Below are 20,340 nucleotides of genomic sequence, written 5' to 3'. Positions count from 1 at the left end.
GATATCATTTTTAGGGTTCCGTACCCAAAGAGTAAAAACGGGACCCTATTATTAAGACTCCGCTATCCGTCTGTCCGTCTATCTGTCTGTCCGTCTGTCTGTCCGTCTGTCTGTCTGTCACCAGGCTGTATCTCATGAACCGTGATAGACACTTGAAATTTTTACAGATGATGTATTTCTGTTGCCGCTATAACAACAAATACATAGTATAAACAGGGCAAAGTATGTTATCTTCATACAAACGCACCGCGCGCGACTTGTATGTGTGCGCCATTAGTATCTATGAGTCGCCGCACACACACTCAAACAAAATCTCTACGGGCGCACTGAGAAACGGGTCGAGATTTTGTTTGAGTGTGCGTGCGGCGACGCATCGATACTATGGCGCACACTTTGTATTAAAATAACATACTTTGCCCTGTTTATACTATGACAAATACTAAAAAGTACGGAACCCTCGGTGGGCGAGTCCGACTCGCACTTGGCCGGTTTTTTTATTTTCTGCTATGTGACTGTGTATCAAGCTCCAAAAGTAACGTATCAGAGTATGCGTCTAAAGTATCTAGGTACCGTTCTTTAAAAAAATAACAAAAAGATATACATATGTCTATATCGTGGCCAGATCGTAGATTTTGATAATTACATGAAATTCCATTTTAGAATATTGATCCTTTCATCACATGATTAGGTTAGGTTTGCCGCATCATGAAATAATCAATTATAAGATCTGGCCATGACATATATTATATATGTAACAATTAGACTGTAACGGATACCTACCTTTGAACGCGAATTGTAGAGATATACTTTTGGAGCGCTACTATTGATGCTGAATGTATAACGTACCTACACGAAGTTAAAAACCGTAAACGAATACCATGTTGTCCTGATTTCTGGTCCTACAATGGTGGTACAACAGTCCCATCCCTAGTGGCATAATTTGCACTTGGCGGGGAAATTGCATTTTCCCCTCTGAATACCTATGCACTATAATGAAAAGCTCTCGGTGGTGTCACAGTGTAGACTAGCGCACTTGGAATTAGCCCTGGAGTACGTGTGGAGCGGACAGCGGTTGATCGTGTGGAGGGTACTTAACTTACGCAGCTGACCGTGAGTACTTTAAGTCGCCACAGGCTCATAAAGGAACTTAATATCATTATATAGATATTGCATACTGTAGTTTGGCCAGAGACTGTCTCATTTCAAAAATAGAGAGATTAATCATACTGTCTACCACCCAAAAAAAGGGATGAGTATAGAGTTAGACCATGATAAGTCTGCAACGATTTTGATAGCATACGCAGTGCAAGTGTTATTTATACGTCATAATTTCTTAGAAGTTGACGTTTAAAATAACACTTGCACTGAGTGTGCTATCAAAATCGTTGCAGGCTTATCTCGGTTTAACTAGTTTTTTTCTTCTTATTTACTGACAAATTGGGTTTGCTAGACTATGTTTAACTGTTTATGGGATGGAATTTGTTGTGTTCAATTTTATCTCATTATAAAACAAAAAGCCAAAGAAAGAAGGAAAGTTTATTAATACACGAAAGCGAAAAAAGTCAAATGTTGTTTGAGTTGTTTCGCTTATCGTTTGAACGTCAAGTTGACTTAACACCGAATAGGTAGTAGGTACCTACAGTCTCGTTCTGTGTAATATCTAGGTACCGCCATCTCGAGAGCCTTATTTCCGTTTACTTTGTGCAAACAAAACAACCAACTCGGGAATAATGCTGAAAGTTAACATGACTTCCACGGGTTTCCACTGAAAATAATACTTCAGTTACGAAATTTTCCTATTGTTTAATAACTGGGTAATTAGGAAAGTTGAAAAATGGTTTAAAATCCGGTTGTGCTGGAAATATTTATTTTAAGTGTAATGTTTCTGAATAGTTTGGAGCTGATTCACTGCTCTATTTTCTCAGAATCCCGTGACGTCACCATTCCTTGAGGGGAAAATCATGACGTCATATCGGATAAACAATGAATATGGGTACCTATATTTGGCACAGAAAGTTTGGAAGATTGTTTTGAGGATTATTTTCACTATTTTGGTCATTATACTATTTATTTTAATATTTAGGGTTCCGTACCTCAAAAGGAAAAAACGGAACCCTTATAGGATCACTCGTGCGTCTGTCTGTCTGTCTGTCCGTCTATCACAGCCTATTTTCTCCGAAACTACTGGACCAATTAAGTTGAAATTTGGTATACATATGTAAGTTTGTGACCCAAAGATGCACATGTAACGTAAACAAATGAATTTTAAAAATGGTGAATTTTAAACTTTTGGGGGGTAAATCAGAAAATTAAAAATAAAGTTTTTCAAACTATATACCTAACTATATACCTAGTATAAACTATATACCTAGTAGGTAGTGTTACATATCATATAAAAGAGCTCATTGTAAGAAACTCAAATATATTTTTTTATAATTTTAGGATAAACAGTTTAGAAGTTATTCAAGAAAATATCCAAAAAAATACCATTTCCCTTCCTTTATCTCCGAAACTACTGGGTCTAAAATTTGGAAAAAAATACACAAAATAGTTCTTTACCTATAGATTTCAGGAAAACCTATTAGAAATGGGTAGTCAAGCGTGAGTCGGCCTTAATTACTTAGGTTTTGATCCGACCCCTACGGGTTTTTTAAAGACATTTCACTTACATTTCACATAAAAAATACATTGTTTAAATTGTGTAATGGCCTCGCACTTGACCGGTTTTTGCGTAATGGTACGGAACCCTTAGTGCGCGAGTCCGACTCGCACTTGGCCAGCTTTTTTTTAAATTTTTCCATTTACATACACCCCAAAAGCCCTAAATTTTTTTACGTTACATGTCCAGCTTTGGGTCGCAGACTTACATATTTCAACTTAAGTGGTTTCGGAACAAATAGGCTGTGACAGGTGGACAGACAGACAGACGCACGAGTGATCCTATAAGGGTTCAGTTTTTGTGTTACTTGAATACAATAGTTCTACTCACGTAGAGTGCTGTATAATGAGCTTCACTCGGGTAACTCAACGTGAGGTTATACGATTAGAATACAGGTACTCTTAATATGGCTAACGACAACATATTATGTAGAGACTTCCTAATTTTTATTGCGATGTTTAAACTATACAACAGTTTTACATAACCTACTTTTATTGTATGTTTGTTGTTTGTTAGTAAAGAAATAGTTTATAGACTTCACAAAGCTGAATCAAGCTGTAAAATTAGATTAGGTACACCCAAAGTCAGCGAAGATTCTTGCGAGACCACAACCGCAGCCGGTCCTTTGTCGCAGACTGCTTAACTTTACTAATTATGTGTTGGCCCAGCGGATTAGCTGGGCTTGACATTTCACACACACAAACACAGGTCACTTGTTTACATCAAGTATTATAGACGCCAATCAATATCCCCACCAGATGTACGGGGATAAAGCGAAACTTAGTCCATGTTTGTTAAGTAACGATACTTGGGTTTAAGTCGTTCTTATTGACTAGATGCTCCTATAGTATTGAGGAAATATTTGATAGGTCGCTAATTTAAGGTATTTACAATTGTTATTTAGTATTAGTTTAAATGTGTTTATTATTATTGTTATTTATAAATTGTATTTAATGTGATTTCTGACACAATGACTGTATTGTTTAAGAATAAAATAAATACAATGAAATTATTATTATTAATAATTATTGAGAGCCCACTGTGTCCCACTGCTGGGCAAAGGCCTCCACCCTCTTTTTCCACTCGTCTCTGTTTAATGCAATATCTGGCCAGCCTGTCAAAGAGGAGTCAAATAAAATGAAATGAAATGATAAAACCGCCTGTTGTTACCTAGCTGTAATTTGTGTTCTGTTGTGTATTCTCTCTTTCATTTTCAATATGTGGTGCGAAATAAACAATATATTACTACTATTTTATTTTATTCATAAACACTTACCATCTAAAATTATATCGTGATTTCTGCGGCACAAATATGTAGTTGACAGGTTGATTCACTTTAAAGCTTCTGAAGCCCCTTTTCAACATCTGTTTTGCCAGCGACATCGTAATCCAAAGTTTGAATGGAAATTGGTGCAATATCATTGTCCCGAAACAGGTTGAGTTCCTGTAAGTAGGTATCGTTGGCAGCGCAGTGGGGAGCCAACAGTACGCCGTTGCCATGGTGACGATTCGCTCGAGAGGGGATCGGACCCTGTGGGAGGGAAAACCAAAAGAGTATAAGGTACCTTGACAGTAAGTTGGAATTATTCTTCTGCAGAGAATTTTGAGCTCTTCTTATTTTGGACAATCATTATTTAGTTTTCTTTGGTCTGCGTTCCTTCTGAAACACTTGTTATAAACGACTGATGGCAGCATTGAATAGCACTATATCCCCCTTGAATTTAGGTTTTAACTTTACGGATCATGCATTATTATTATTTTTATTTTTATTTTTATTTAGGCAACAAACAGTCATATACAAAAATGATGTAATAATAAGCAATGTGTTAATAGACCTTGAGTGCCCTACCTTAATTAAATAATTTCTAATCTAAAGTAGCTAGTGTAGGAGCAGTAAGCGGAAAACAAAGTTATCATTAATTAACAAACTTATCAGTAACTTGAAGTGTATCTATATTCATTCATCCATGTATATGTATGCACGGGCAGGTTGCTTATTTACTCGTACATACATCCACACGGGGTACACAAAGAAAGTTATAAATTTATTATTTATGTAGTTGAACGGACATAAAACAGAAAAAGAAACGGAAGAATTTAGAACATAAGGATAAAAGAAATCATCTAATAAGTATTAGCAAAACTCAATTTTCAATATAATATTCGTGCAATATTTCATTTACGTACTCAATTAAAATATTTGTTCAGTCAACTGCAGAGAAAAGTGAGCCTCCTCCCGTGCTCCTCCCCCATGCATAGAAGTTTGTATGCAAAGGTGCTAAGCGAATAGTATTGCTGACAATGCTGACTGTACATACCTACTCGTATGAAGTTTGATTTATAAGATAACATTGTAATAACTGCATCGGATCTGTAGCGCAGCTTTGATGTAGATTTAAGACGAAATTGGAGGACCCGCTCGAAATCGCCCTTTCATACAAACGTAGTCCTCATATACAATTTGTTGTATATCAACTACAGCCATGCCTCTACGATCGATTTTTTAATTATTATAAGAGTTAGGAGCAGTTAAAAAATAGATAACTACATCCAATTATGGTAAAATATTTTCCATAATGTCAATATCCAGAGAGGAAAATGGGGACTAAGTTTGTAAGGAGAAACGGCCGTCCCGTCTCCTCCTAATATCAATGTCCTAGATGTAATAATATCAATGCCATTGCAATTTGAACTGGCCTTTGAGAATCAATACATTTCCGCGAGCTACAAGGGAAAGTTGCTTTGGACGTGACAAAGACCATTTTTATTGCTGAAACTAGGAGGAGTGGTACGAAGTCTGTAACGTTTATTGGTCCGGTATTGTGTCTGTCTATACCGTACCGTACCATACGCTATGCGAAAGGTAGGCTAAGATAAACTTATGAAATAATATTTATAATATTCGGCCCTGCCCTAAAAGAACATCAACTTCACAAAGTATGAAGAACAGACTTTTAAGTTATATATACTTAAGTCACAGATAAAAAATAATATCTATATACCCATCATGACTGTGTCTTGTATTGTATGAACATAGTATTAGTTTTTTAGTTGAAATTTTACTCGTTTTAATCCGGGACTAATGCCGTAAAAAAAACCGGCCAAGTGCGAGTCGGTCTCGCGTTCCAAGGGTTCCGTATATTTCACAATTTAAACAATATATTTTTTATGTGAAACGTAAGTGAAATGTCTTTAAAAAACCCGTAGGGGTCGGATCAAAAACTCAGTAATTAAGTCCGACTCACGCTTGACTGCAATTTCTAATAGGTTTTCCTGTAATCTATAGGTAAAGATTTATTTTGTTTATTTTTTTCAAAATTTTAGGCCCAGTAGTTTCGGAAGGGGGGGGGGGGGGGGTGGCCTATTTTCTTGAATAACTTCTAAATTGTTTATCCTAAAATTATAAAAAAATATATTTGAGATTCTCACAATGAGCTCTTTCATTTGATATATAACACGATATAGTTTGAAAAACTTTATTTTTTAATTTTCTCATTTACCCCCCAAAAGTGGCCCCCATGTTTTAAAATTCATTTGTTTACGTTACCTGTCCATCTTTGGGTCACAAACTTACATATGTATACCAAATTTCAACTTAATTGGTCCAGTAGTTTCGGAGAAAATAGGCTGTGACAGACGGACAGACAGACAGACAGACGCACGAGTGATCCTATAAGGGTTCCGTTTTTTCCTTTTGAGGTACGGAACCCTGAAAATCACACGGAAACTACATTGTAAATATTTATAAGGGCAGACTAAACCAAAAAAATTCAAAAGTTAAAGTTGGCTCAAGAGAAAAAAAAACAAAAACAAACGCCTTTCATTTACTTTTAATTGTATATCGTTTTCCTGAATACCACAGCAAAATAATTTTAATATAAAATAGCTAGTAATATAGCCGAGGGATTTGACAAGCAAAATTTTAAATAGAAGTATATTACTTTCAGAATAATTGAGAATATTTAGATAAATGTAAAAACCCGCACGATTGCCAAATCTTCCGTCGCAAGTTTCGCACGATGCGCCATATCTTTTGTTCCTTGCTGTCCATTACCTGGCTTTACGCCCTCTCTTAACAAAAACGAAAAAAAAAAGCGAGGTTGAAATGAAAGGTAAGAAACATTAAGATGATGTTCATTGATGTTCTAGGCGATACGCTGATTGTTTTATACATATTGTGGTGTTAATTTTAATTACGTACTGTTTACATACATTAAGAGCCCTTTATCGGTTTTAGTCGCAAAAATGTAAAATTGATAGATTTAGTCGCTGATATTGTACAACTTTTGATACGTAATAGAAATAACAAGTACTGGTTTCTATTAGCACGTCTTCTCATTTTGCCGTTTTACAGATCAATTTTTTGCAAACAGGGCCACTAAATTAGTAATGATTTTTTTTCTGATGGACGTTTAGGTAAACGTGCGTAAAGCACTGATTTTGTCGCTCTTATTTGTAAATTTCGTAAAGTTTGGACGGCTAAAAATGGTAATTTTGTATTACACATATCCTGTACTCTACCTTTTACGGACTACATTTTTATTATTTTGACTTTGAAGTAGTGTAAATGAAAGTTAGACTAAATCAATTATCTTCAGAAATTACTTCAAAATAAGTGACAATTTCTCTGAAAATCGATTTAATTTCGACGTAATTTTAATACTTAAACAATCTACAACATTTGCTAAAACTGTTCTTATACATCAATTTGTATAATTTATCACCATAATTTTTTGATGAATTTTTAAAAACTGCCCCTTCTCTTCATATATTACCGGAGACGCACGCTCGCGACCTCATTATTAAAAGGCAAGATGAGAAAACGTGCTACTAATAGCACAAAAAAACTACTAATAGCAATTGGTTTCTAAAAACCAATACTTGTTATTTAGATATTACGTAACAAAACGTGTATAATTTCAACGACTATATGTATCAATTTTATATTTTTGCTCCAAAATCGTTACCGGGCTCTTAATTAGTATTATGATACTGGCATGAAATGTCAAAGTCATACGAGTATAAAACTTTTTTGAAATGTACTGAAAGGAGTAGGCATTTAAAGCCTGACCAGGAATATATGATCACGCGCCATGTTGCGGAATTTTACTGGAACTAATTTTTTCATACTATACTGAGCTGTCACCCTATACATTGAGAATAAAAGCCAGCGCCCTCTTGACAATGATCATATATTTCTGGTCAGGCTTTAATCGTACTCGGATATTGAGATATAATTTGCGGTGTCATTATCAGGCTCATGGAAGCAGCATGGAAGCTTTGTGACGTTTGTGACAGAAACAGAGCTGTGCGGATTAAATAAATGCTGCGACGGATTTTGTTAAAGCAAGTCATATCACATTGGTTCTGATTTAACTGTGTATAAAATTTAATATCGACATCCCTTTAACAAATCGAATACGTTAGTCGGATAACCTAATAGAGCTGAAACGAAGTGACAATTTTAACGAATGCTTTTATGCATTTTTTTTTACAGTTTCATAAAATTGTGACAAAGGTAATTAATAAGTAATGATTGTACTTTAATTTACTTAAAAAAGTTAATCTGTAGATCTACTTTAAATATTGGAATTGATTCTATTCATCGCCATCAGTAAACTGCATTACAATGCAGAATGATTTTAAATGGAATGCGTTGCATTATATTGTAACACAATTTTTGTCGCACATGTTGGTGGATAATTGGATATAGGTACTCGTATGATGTATAAGGCAAACATTAATCTCTCATTTTACCCCAGTTTCAGTTCTATGTGTCCCCAGGTACTATTTTGAAGCCGGATGTTCTAATAGTTGTTTTGTTACAGAGGCGACGCACTAGCCACCACCCTCTCGGCGCTGTATGGAAAGCTACTGGTCGTCATGGGCATCGCCTTTCCAATGGCCGAAGTAATCTCTACCTACATTCCACCCTCCTTTTATGAGGTAAGAATATTATGAAGACCTTTAAATTTTTTTTACATAAATATGTACATTCGCGGCAAAAAATCTATCATATCTGGGGGCACGGCAGTGCCCCCGCCAAGTCGAGCAAAACAAAGAGGCACGGCCGTACCATCCTTTTCTCGAAGCCATTCAGGCCATTTTCGACGTCCTGTAATTTTGTGCTGGCTAAAGCTAGAGCCCTGAATTTTCAGCGACATATAGGGCATGCTATGGCTTACATATATTCCCAAGAACATTCAATTTGAACTTGTAGTTTAAGAACTATTGCATGTCAAAGTTCCTTAGTTTTGTCACTGACACACTCACGATCATCATAATTCTAAGGTACTTCTAGCAGACCCACGAGCTCCATTTGAAACGTAATTAGTTTTTAGCGTATTAAGATAATAAAAACTTAAAAATACTGCAATATCAGTCACGTTTTAAAGATTTAATAGCTGCACAAGTAAGTTTGTAATCCTATATAAACATATGCGATAACAAAGTTACGTTTGCAGTTCCTAAAATTAGTATGTTAAGTATTGGTACACTACGTTGTACGATGTGAGTATGAAAGTATGAATGAAGATGTGTATAGTTATGATATATGTATACATAGTATGAGTATGGTATGGGTATGAGTACACGAAAAGAAGGACTGCCTACAAAAAGAGATGAGATCCCATCAAAAACATTACATGTAAAAAGATGCAAGTCTCGCAACCCAGTTCTTCTACTACAAAAAAGTTTTGAGATGTAATGTGATACCAAGTCGGTTAGACGGTTATGTTAGTCAGTGCCAGGGGGTGTTAAAACTGTAACAATATTAGATACTTACCTTTATTTTTTTAATACTTATAATGACTTGGCAATCGCACGGCTACATAATGACATAAGGATAATTCGTCAAATATTTGAAATAATCCTAATTGAACATAGCGCTAGCTCTAATAATGACATACAGTTTGAGCAAAGTAAAGCATTGAGTGCGATTGCCAAGTCATTATATGTATTAAAAAAATAAAGGTAAGTATCTAATATTGTTACGGTTTTAACACCCCCTAGCACTGACTAAAATAACCGACTTGGTATCACATTACATCTCAAAACTTTTTTGTAGTAGAAGAACTGGGTTGCGAGACTTGCATCTTTTTACATGTAATGTTTTTGATGGGTTCCTATTTTCTTGCAGGCATTCATTCGAAAATTCGAGAAATTAGACTTTATAACATGTAAACAATGATTGTATCATCACCACGATCATATAAAATTATACTTTGGTCCCACTGCACGTGGCAACATAGTAGTAATCATTTATTGTCAGATTGTGCATGTCAGTTTACAGATGTTACAATAGTATGTTATAATAGTAAGTGTCACAATTAACCGGTTTAGGGTTACAATGTACTTATTCCTAAAATACAATAGACAGATTCGATTACATTCCAAAGACAGAGTCAATTCAATATTAGTATAGTTTACATTACAATTCAAGTCAATATACATTATAATTTGCATGTCAAGCGATCGATTTTGTTCTGCTCTGAGAAAAAATCATCGAGATTGTAAAAACATTCAGTTAACAGAAAGGTTTTTCGACGATGTAAAATGTCGTGATTCGAGCAATCCCAATAAGACCAACCTATTCAGTCTATTCACTTTTTATAAAAAAATGCTTAAAAAATAAGCCACAATTATAAATCATATACTATCTCTTACATTCTTTTGCTTTAATAAATATTGAAAACGCTTTAAAAAATAGTTTATATAACTATTTTTTTAAAGCGTTTTTCAATATTTTTCAATAAAGTCAAGATCGTTTACCTACTTTTTAATGCTAAAGAAATGCTATGCCTGTGCTAATTCGTAGGATTAGGTTGCCGAGTCGACACCGGGCTCCCTTTAGTGAGCTGTGGCAAAAAGCCGGAACAAAAGGATTCAAGTATCATGACCTTTAGTGTCGTACTATAATTACGTCACAATGTTGTCAGCATAACAAAATCCATAAAATAGCACCGGCACGCCCTCAAATCCTACGACGCTTCACTTTCCGCACAGACTCTAACATCCATCAAGCGTTGGTATCCCGTAACTTGTCTGTTATATTACATTGCGGGCCACATTATTTTGTATGGTTAAAATATTAATTGTATTTCTAAGCAAAATCTATCTCAATAATTATACTTCTTAGGTCCTTTGCTAACCACCGTCTAAATATTCGCCCGTATTGAATTTACACAAAAAAAATTATACCACGTCGGTGGCAATCAAGCATACGGCCCGCCTGATGGTAAGCAGTTACCGTAGGCTATGGACGCCTGCAACACCGGAGATATTACACGCGCGTTGCCGATCCTTTAAAAACCTGCACATAGTTTATGTGCACAAAATACGCCTTTCCACTAACATATCTTGTGGCGTCCAGGGCTTCTACTTGTACCTGTACATCGGCAGCATGGTGTTCCTGCTCTACATGTACGCTGCGCTGCTTAGGGATCGCTCGAGGTCTGGCGCTGATTCCCCCCCTGTCATTGGTAGTAAGTATTTACAACATAATTACTGTCAGGTCACACCAAAACAATCTGATTTTACATAGCAATTTGATACTTTCACACTGTTTTGTAAAGTGGCTACTATTGGTAAAAGTGATTTAGTAAAAAAAAAATACAAAAATATGTTCATTATCTAGAATCAGACTCAAGTTCGTCTCCCTCCGAGTCTGACTCGTGTTCTTCGCGTACGGACCGCAGCACCGCCACTGCGCCGCACCCGCAGTACCAAATGCCGTCGAACGCTGCGAAGCGGCTGTCCCTTGGGTTCGCTCTCAGCACGAGAACTCACCACTACGGAAGCTTCTACCTCAGAATGGGTGCTGTCGGTAAGTTGAAATATGTACCTACCATTCCAACCCAAGGACTGAGTGAACAATAAATGCCGTTTAATTATTACATGGTCGAATCGAGAGCGTTTGCATAAATATGTAGCTTGGAAGTAAACCGCTTTGCTTCGCGTTCGCGAGTTGTTCACCGAAGACGCAGCCTTAGAGAGTGAAACTTCTGTACCTAGTACTATTATTTATTATGTGTAAGACTCCACTGTCCACTGAAATTTTCACAGATGATGTATTTCTGTTGCCGCTATAACAACAAATACTAAAAATTAAATTTGTACGGAACCCTCGGTGGGGAGTCCGACTCGCCTTGTCCGGTTTTTTTTACGACTGTCGCTAATGATATTTATTAACCAAAATTGATTTTCTTGGCTTAACGATTGAGTAAATTATAGTTTCTGGTTGTGACGGAGTGTTAATGTGAAGCATAACAGATTACTAAACGATAAGAATAAAACATTGAACAACCATTTGTCAGGTGACATTAGGTAGGTACAATACAAATATTATAATTATAACGACAACAATAATATTCTGTTAAACAAACATTCGAAGCAAACAATTGTGGTTAATAATTCTAGGCATTCAATTTTTAGCTATCCCTCAGCCGTTAAATAATTGATAATGTCACGTGACATTGTTACCATATATAAAATGGCTGTTTTCCCTATTCTAGAGCACCACATATTATATTTTTTATTTCGTTCAATAATGTATTTTTACACTATTTTGAGAATAGCACTATATTGGACTCGACCGGAGCGAATGGCTTGGCTTCGTATTAAATAAACCGGACTCCCAAAAGTCCCAAAGTCGTCCGTTTAAAGTTACTTAATGCTCAAGACAGTAAATGCATTCATTCTACTCGACATTAATGCACTATTCTTACTTATTGCAGCATTTGCAGCAGGAACCTGTCAATCCCTAGAATTGTGTCAAAATTAATATATCGAAAACTGGATATATTAATGGCGCACTTACACGGCGGGTGCACTTCGCCCCCTCACTTACTACATGTATCATATTCAAGACGAACCTTATTGTCTTGCGTATCTAATTTAACCTGTTTAAGAAAACCGCTGAAATCCGTTTTCTTGTAGAGCAAAAAACTATTCAACTAAATTAAAAATATTCTTACTTAAAAAATCGTAATATCCCTTATCTTTATCGTATTCCTTATTAAATCTTCCTTTACTCAAAATCGCTGAAATCGTTTTTTTTATGCGACTAATTGCTTTTCTACGTAGGTAAGGTAGTATGAATTCCATCAATGTAAGGAATGTGTTTTCCAGTATAAACATTCGGTTACGCGTCAAAATATCCCGAGCCAGAAATATTCTTAAAAAAATTACAAAAAAATCCAAAAAGTCTTTGATTAATCTGCGATCTTGCTAATCAATGTTTAAAAACAATACTTATATTTAGTTTTCCAGATAATCATAAATATTTTTTTAATAAGTATGTATACTTATAAGACATACAAATTTGTATGTTTGGAAAGCTACATGTCTAAATGTTTCTTTTTGATTTCTAAATCATTACTCAATCGTCAAGTTGAGTTTATACAAGTAAAGGCAATTTTATTTGTCAATAAACAAGAAGATTAATGTTATTCTCTACAATTTATCAAAAAGCAGGTACTTACTGGAAGAAGACTTACTTTTATGGCCAATGAATGTATTCACGAAAACACTTTTATTAGAAGGTTGATATGAAATAGACATGTATTTTAATCGTAAATTACTGTTTTACATCATTGGCCAATTTCATATTGTGCTCAGTGTAGAATATTTTACATTGATCGATGATGATAAAAACGATTTAGTGACTTGTCTCGTAAATATGATATCCAGAGTACACTTTGGGGCTGAATTGGGTATAATTAACAACGATGAGATGACCAACAATTTGATTCGTCATATTCATGCGACAAACAACGTCAAGTTATATATCAAAGACTACAATAAGTTAGTGGAAAACACATCACCTGACGTGTTTATAATACACGTTAAAGACTTTGTCGCTTTAAAAGTTGTAATTGGTGAATTAAACCGAGATTGGAACCGAAAACCGGAAATCTTGCATATCATTATTTTAACAGAAACAACCAAAGAGGACCGTTTAGCGATATTTCGAATATTGTGGGAATACCATATAATACACCCCCTCATTATTACTGGTGACGTGGATGATACAGCATCAATATACACCTATTTTCCTTACGAAGAGGGACAGTGTGGTTTGGGCTACAGCAATATTATCAAGGTATGCGAATGTGAAGATTCTAATGTATGGGACGTCTTTCTAATTATTGACTATCTGAATAAACCTGTATTGAGGAATTGTACCCTACGTGTTGCTACTCACAACTACCCTCCATTGGTTTTAGAGGACCCGAACCCTGAAAATACATTTGCTATAGGTATTGAGCGATATTTGGTAGAAATGTTTTTTGCGCAAGAGAACATAACCTTAAATTATACATTTTTCCCTGAAACGGATGAATTCGGAAACATTTCTGATAACTTTACAGTAACTGGAGTTCTCAGCAAGTTGTATGAAAATGAAGTTGACGTCGTTTTTGGGGGTTTTGCGCTAAATAATAGACGATCAGCGTTTTTTGGTTACATTTGCTCGCACTTGACAGTTGAAGACAGTTTTGTTGCCATATCTCCTAGAGCTGATTTATTAGAAAGGTGGAAAATTGTTTATTTTATATTTAGTACATTAGGTTGGTCAATAATAATGTTGATATGCTTTATCTGTGCTATAATTTTATCATTTTTTGATAATTCGAGTGGGACCCGAAAAAGCAATTATTATTGTTCAGTGTTATTCAAACTTATTGGAAACGCTACCCATAATACGGCCTTGGTTCTAACAAACAATATTTATAAAAACGTGCTTATAATACATTGGATTTGGTATATGTTCTTACTAAACACTTTCTATCAAACGCAATTAACGACTTACACAACATATAGATTGTATAAGCCTCAAGTAAATGAATACATGAATTTACGCGACTATAATTTAAGCCCTTGTTTAGCTATTGATATAGGGCCGTTTTTGAAAAACTCTGGCGATATCCCTATAATAAATGAAAAATATTTAGAATATCAAGGTTGCGAGACTGGAGATTTAGCTCTGGACCAAGTAGCAAAAACGCAGACCAAGTACACCATAACAAATTATTTAAGGTATCAATGGTGGATTACCCAGCATCCACGAGGATTATGGAAAATACATCTGATGAAAAACAACTTTTATAATGTGCTCTATGGTATATTTTTCAAACGTGGATTTCCTCTTTTGAAAACGTTCGACAGACATATATGGCGTCTTGCTGAATATGGTTTTATTGAAGCTATTAAAAGTTTTCACAATCTACGTAAATATTCAAGGACATCTGAGGCTATAAATCATTCATTCGAGTTACGTGTTCTCATAATAGAAGATCTAACTATACCGTTTGCCATTCTAATTTTCGGCATAATCTTTTCATGCTTCATATTTACTATTGAGTTTTCGCACACACGCAGAAGAAATGTAAAGTGGGTTTTCAGTCCTTAAATAAACATGATCCTTAATGTCTGCTTATAATAGTTAGTAATATGGTACCTACATGGTACTTTTTTTTTTAATACCACGTCGGTGGCAAACAAGCATAAGGCCCGCCTGATGGTAAGCAGCCACCGTAGCTTATGGACGCCTGCAACACCAGAGATATTATACTTGCGTGTTACCAACCCTTTAAAAACCTGTACACTCCTTTTTTGAAGAACCCCATATTTTATCAGCATACATCGGGGTTTTCGGTGCGGGAATGTTTGACATTAGCCAAAGAGTGGGTATTGACTTACAAAAGTGGGTTTTATCCCAGCAGGAAGCTGCCGATGAATTTGCCAACCTTTTTAATCAGTGTACAATTCTAGACCAGCTACACTCGATCCTGTAGTCGCAAGCGCCACAGCATCGCCTAATAGCACGTACTCGTACGTACACATTCACGAGCTAGGGGGCGGAGGTGCGCCACGCGCTGGAGAAACTGCCGTCTAAACGCTCAATGGGACCGGACGGCATTCCTCCTTTTGTATTAAGGCGCTAGTCGCTATTGTTGGCCGTAAACTCTTACTTTCTAGAGTATATATCTGCTTAACGGCTCAACAAAAAATTATGAAAAAAATATATATTAATCTACATTATATGTACAACATTCCTAACGTTTGACTTTTTCCCTGTGACTTATAGTTTTTCCATAAAAGGAACATTACTACAGGCCGTTTTGCGACTAACTTTGCTTATATCTAATCTCCTAAACGGTTTATTCGATTAAAGTAATTAAAATTAAAATGTTTTAACAGGCACTACAAATGCATTTAATGCACTACATTTCATAATATTAAAAAATAATATTTTTTTAAAGAAATCGACTTTTCGAGAATTCGACGGGCACTTTTTGAGCAACTATATTAAGAATAAAATTATATCATAGTGTGTATAAAATTCATAGATAGGTCGTTATTAATTAGGCATAATATATGATGTTTTCTCAGACTAACCTATCTGTTTATCTCTACTCTTACTCAAATAATTCCCGCACCGAAAACTCCGATGTATGTTTATCATATTAAATCACATTTACAATCGGATTTATCGTGAATCTATTTCCTTTATTTACAGACCACGACCAGTGAAACCTGGGTCGAAACGTCGGTAAATAAAGGTAACAAAATAGATTCGCGATAGACCCGATTGTAAATTTGATATAATATGTGTTCAAAACGCGAAAGTTTTAAATGTTGTATGTATATCAGTTTGTAAAGAAAAAATGTGGCTGTACGAATAGTACTAGTCAGGTTCTTTCGTATTTTTTGCATAAAAACTGACAAAGGACCTTAAGAGAGGTATGCATGGGCACTGTGAATGACATCTCGCTTTGTGTGGTAGGGCACAGGACAGCGGATGTCATTCCAGATCTAGAGCAGAGCCCAACTGGGGAAGTACCTCCACCTTACAGAAAAACGCAGCCAAATAACACTAGACCCTACTCATAGTGTTGTGTTCCTGCCGGTGAGTAGGGTTGCCAGAGCTCAACGAGGGAGAGGAGTGTTAGGGTCGGCAACGCGCATGTTACTCCTCTGGAGTTGCAGGCGTACATAGGCTACGGAGACTGCTTAACATCAGGCGGGCCGTATGCTTGTTGCCACCGACGTAGTATAAAAAAAAACTTTCGTATCGTAATTAAAAATATTTTAATATTTTCTTAAGCACATTGTCTTAACGTTATATAATATTGTGTTGACTTATGGGCCTACAGCTTTTGTAAAATACAACTCGTACACACATTCAAAGTAGACCTCATCAATCAACGTAGCTTGCATAATGAATTTTGAGGTTCCCTTTTGATTGCAGTGTTTAGGTTGACGACTATGATAAATGATAATATTGATAATGATGATGTAAATAAAATATATGAGTATAATACATATAATGTTTTGAAGTTAAAAAAAAAACATAATTATAGCCATTATTTAGGTCCGTTATTTTATTACGAACATTAGCTAACAGTTATTATCATTAACTAAATATAGTCCCACATGGCTTTAGCTTTTAGTACTATTAGCGCACTCACGACAGTCAGTCATGCTTTACAAAATAGTGATTTATTATTTCATTGATATGGTTTATATTATTATGGCCATTGGAAATATTCGCGTTGCCGAAATGCCACAAGAATTAGTAGAGCAATGTATTGTAGATATTTTGGCATCAAAATCTCAGTTTGACTCCGACATAGCTATCATTAACAATGAATTTGTCACCACTGAGTTAATTCGGAGGATTCATGAAACCAACAATGTCAAGCTTTACGTAAAGGATGGTTCCGTGCGTGTCGCGACATCGCCCAGTAGTTTTATAATATATGGCCAGAACCTATCGTATTTTCAAAATCTGATTGACTATATGAACAAGGATTATTACCGCAAGCCAGATGCTCTTTACATCATAATAATGCCAGATATAACTGAAGATGATTTTATACTAATATTTCATACATTATGGAAGTATTATATTATACATACGCTTATCATTGTCAAAGAGACAAATAATTATGCATCAATATATTCCTATTTTCCATACTCAGAAGGTGGTTGCGGCCGGAATTATAACAATACAATTAAAATAAGTGATTGTAATAGTGTTAAGAAATCGGACATAATGGACTTGATACGTGAATTTGATATTCCTGTCCTTAAGAATTGTGTTTTACAAGTAGGAACTCATAATTATCCACCGATGGTTATATCGGATATAGATCCAAACAATAAATTAGCTGTTGGAATAGAAATAACTTTGTTAAACATTTTAGCAAAGGTGGAAAATATTTCTTTAAATTATGTATTTTTTCCCGAATCTCTAGAATTTGGCCACGTATTTGATAATTTTACTATTACTGGAATATTAAGGAAATTATATAATAATGAAGTGGATTTGGTGATTGGGGCCTTTGCGTTGAACAGTCGACGAGCGCTATTCTTTGACTTTATATGGACCTTTCCGTATGAAGATAGTTTTGTTACTGTGACTCCTAGCGCCGGTCTTTTAGAACGATGGAGAATCATATATATAGTGTTTAAACCACTAGTCTGGCTACTATTATTATTCATATTCATACTTTGTTCATTTCTTCTGTCAAGTAGTAACACTTTGCTATATAATAATAGATCTTCTGAACTTCTTAATCTATTTGGGAATTGGACACAAAACATTTCATTAAGTCTCAAGGGACACAAATTTAATAACTTGATTATTGTTCATTGGATATGGTTTGGGTTTTTAGTAAATTGTTTTTATCAAACTAAGCTAACAAGTTTTACTACATATCGGAACAGCAAGCCACAATTGAATAAATATATATCTTTAAATGATTACAACTTTACTCCATGTTTCGCGCTAGACATAGCTCCGTTTATGAAATACTCTGGTCAAGTTCCTATTATACATGAAGAATATCTAGAAACACTTGGTTGTGAAACTGCCGACTTATCCATGGATACGGTGGCGAAAACGCAAAATAAGTACACAGTTACAAACTACTATCGATATCTTTGGTGGATAACTAAAAATCCAACGAAAAAGGCACAAATCCATCTCATGAAAGAAAAACTCTACAACGCTCTTTATATCATATTCCTAAGACGTGGTTTCCCACTTCTAAACGATTTTCAGCTAAAAATGATGCGCTTAGTTGATAATGGTTTTGTAGATGCTGTTAAAGCATTTCATATGATTAATGACAATATAGATTCGAATGGTGGTGGTTCATTTGAAATCAGTAGCTTAAAATTAATAGATTTTATTATACCGTTTAGTATTTTAAGCACAGGTTTAGTACTTGCATTTGTAATATTTGTAATTGAATTATTGCACGCTGATAAATAAATATTTGTAACAAAAACTGAATTAAACTTTCTGCATTTGGCATTATTGTATGTGTAATATATGAAATGTGTTAAGTAGTCAAAGGATAAAATAAAAAAATATTACAGTAAAAAAATATATTATTGTGGTCTTATTTTACATATCTTTTTATTTGAGGTTTTAGTTATCCCGTAGCCGCCCACAAACCAAAACTTTCCAATATAAATATAATTTTTATTTGTAAAAATAAAGATTCAAAATAAAATGGAATGAGAGACCTCTTTATAGCCTCTGGGCTGCTAGAGGTATCACTGATTCATAGAATGTACCTACATTGTGTCGACTTTAGAAACGAGGTTGAGTCCGTCTACGCTAAGTATTCACGCCAACTTCCGTCAGATCGTCAGTGTAAAGAGCTTATTACACTATCCTAATTTAGTGACTAACAAGAGGAACGACGCTATACGTGAGAAACGATAGGATGTATCTCTTATCGCGTCTCACGTATAGCGGCGTCCCTCTTGTTAGTCACTAAATTTAGCAAAGTGTAATAAGTTCTTGATTATATTATATTTAATTTATAAGCTCCGATACACAAATTATGAAACTTCGCTTGATACAATTAATTCCCAAAGTAACCTCTAACTAGGACTTTTAATCCAACTTTACTCGGTTATTTATTATGTGACACTTTAAACAAAAAAAGAAGAAAAAACAATCTTAACTTGAATTTCGATATTGTAAGGCAACGTTTTTAAAATAAATAAAAATCTACAAAATTCGACCAAAATTGACACTTGGCGCGCATGGTCTTTCCCGTTCTTTCTTGCGAAATGTGACAGTGATAGCGGCAAACCGATGGAACGGCCTTAAGTGTGTGGCCAAACATAAGGAGACATTCGGTTGGCAACTGCAGCTGCAGTACTGTTGAGAAATTGCTTTTGCGCCCTTGAAGCGGGCGCTGTCACTGTCAATTTATTTGGTTGGTTAAATGAGTAACGGACTGAACGTTCTCAATCAATCTTTATGTAGAAAGGCTCCATCGATCCATCGGTCCATTGGCATCGACTGTCGATGATTTCGCCAACGTCAAAGTGGGATCCACGTGGGATCGAGTTATATTTCTTCAATCTTGATGTAAATCAGCCAGTGTACGGTAAAAGTATAAAAAATACAATTATGGCCTCTAGGGCTCTATCCAGATACGGTTAGAGGCAGAAATACCAAATGCTCTTAGAGCACGACGTTGTTCGGTAGTTGTGATATTATGAGCTCTTGTATAGCGATAGCGACTATACAAGGGCCACGTGGAGCTACTTGGCGTTGACGCCAAAACGGTGGATAAACTCGTATCTAGATTAATTCTTGATTATCCGCACACGTCTTCATTAGTTTACTGCATAATAAGCTATCAGTATTA

General features: G+C 35.3%; 2 protein-coding genes across 3 annotated transcripts in view; both read left to right on the top strand.

The window, feature by feature from the left end:
* Window positions 1–20,340, top strand: part of LOC134741657 (proton channel OtopLc-like) — a 79,069-nt gene that overhangs the window by 48,888 nt on the left and 9,841 nt on the right. For both annotated transcript variants that reach the window (XM_063674519.1, XM_063674520.1), the window contains exons 4-6: window positions 8,488–8,605; window positions 11,031–11,139; window positions 11,295–11,483. In XM_063674519.1, coding sequence (XP_063530589.1) covers window positions 8,488–8,605; window positions 11,031–11,139; window positions 11,295–11,483 — 416 coding nt within the window. The remainder of the gene's footprint in view (window positions 1–8,487; window positions 8,606–11,030; window positions 11,140–11,294; window positions 11,484–20,340) is intronic.
* Window positions 17,081–18,941, top strand: LOC134741663 (uncharacterized). The gene has a single exon (XM_063674525.1). The coding sequence runs from the start codon at window positions 17,142–17,144 to the stop codon at window positions 18,939–18,941; it is 1,800 nt and encodes a 599-aa protein (XP_063530595.1). The 5' UTR covers window positions 17,081–17,141.

This window comes from Cydia strobilella, chromosome 5 (assembly GCF_947568885.1).
Source record: "Cydia strobilella chromosome 5, ilCydStro3.1, whole genome shotgun sequence".
Taxonomy (NCBI): domain Eukaryota; kingdom Metazoa; phylum Arthropoda; class Insecta; order Lepidoptera; family Tortricidae; genus Cydia; species Cydia strobilella.
The sequence above is the reverse complement of the archived record's forward strand: the minus strand, read 5'-3'. Positions and strand labels throughout refer to the sequence as shown.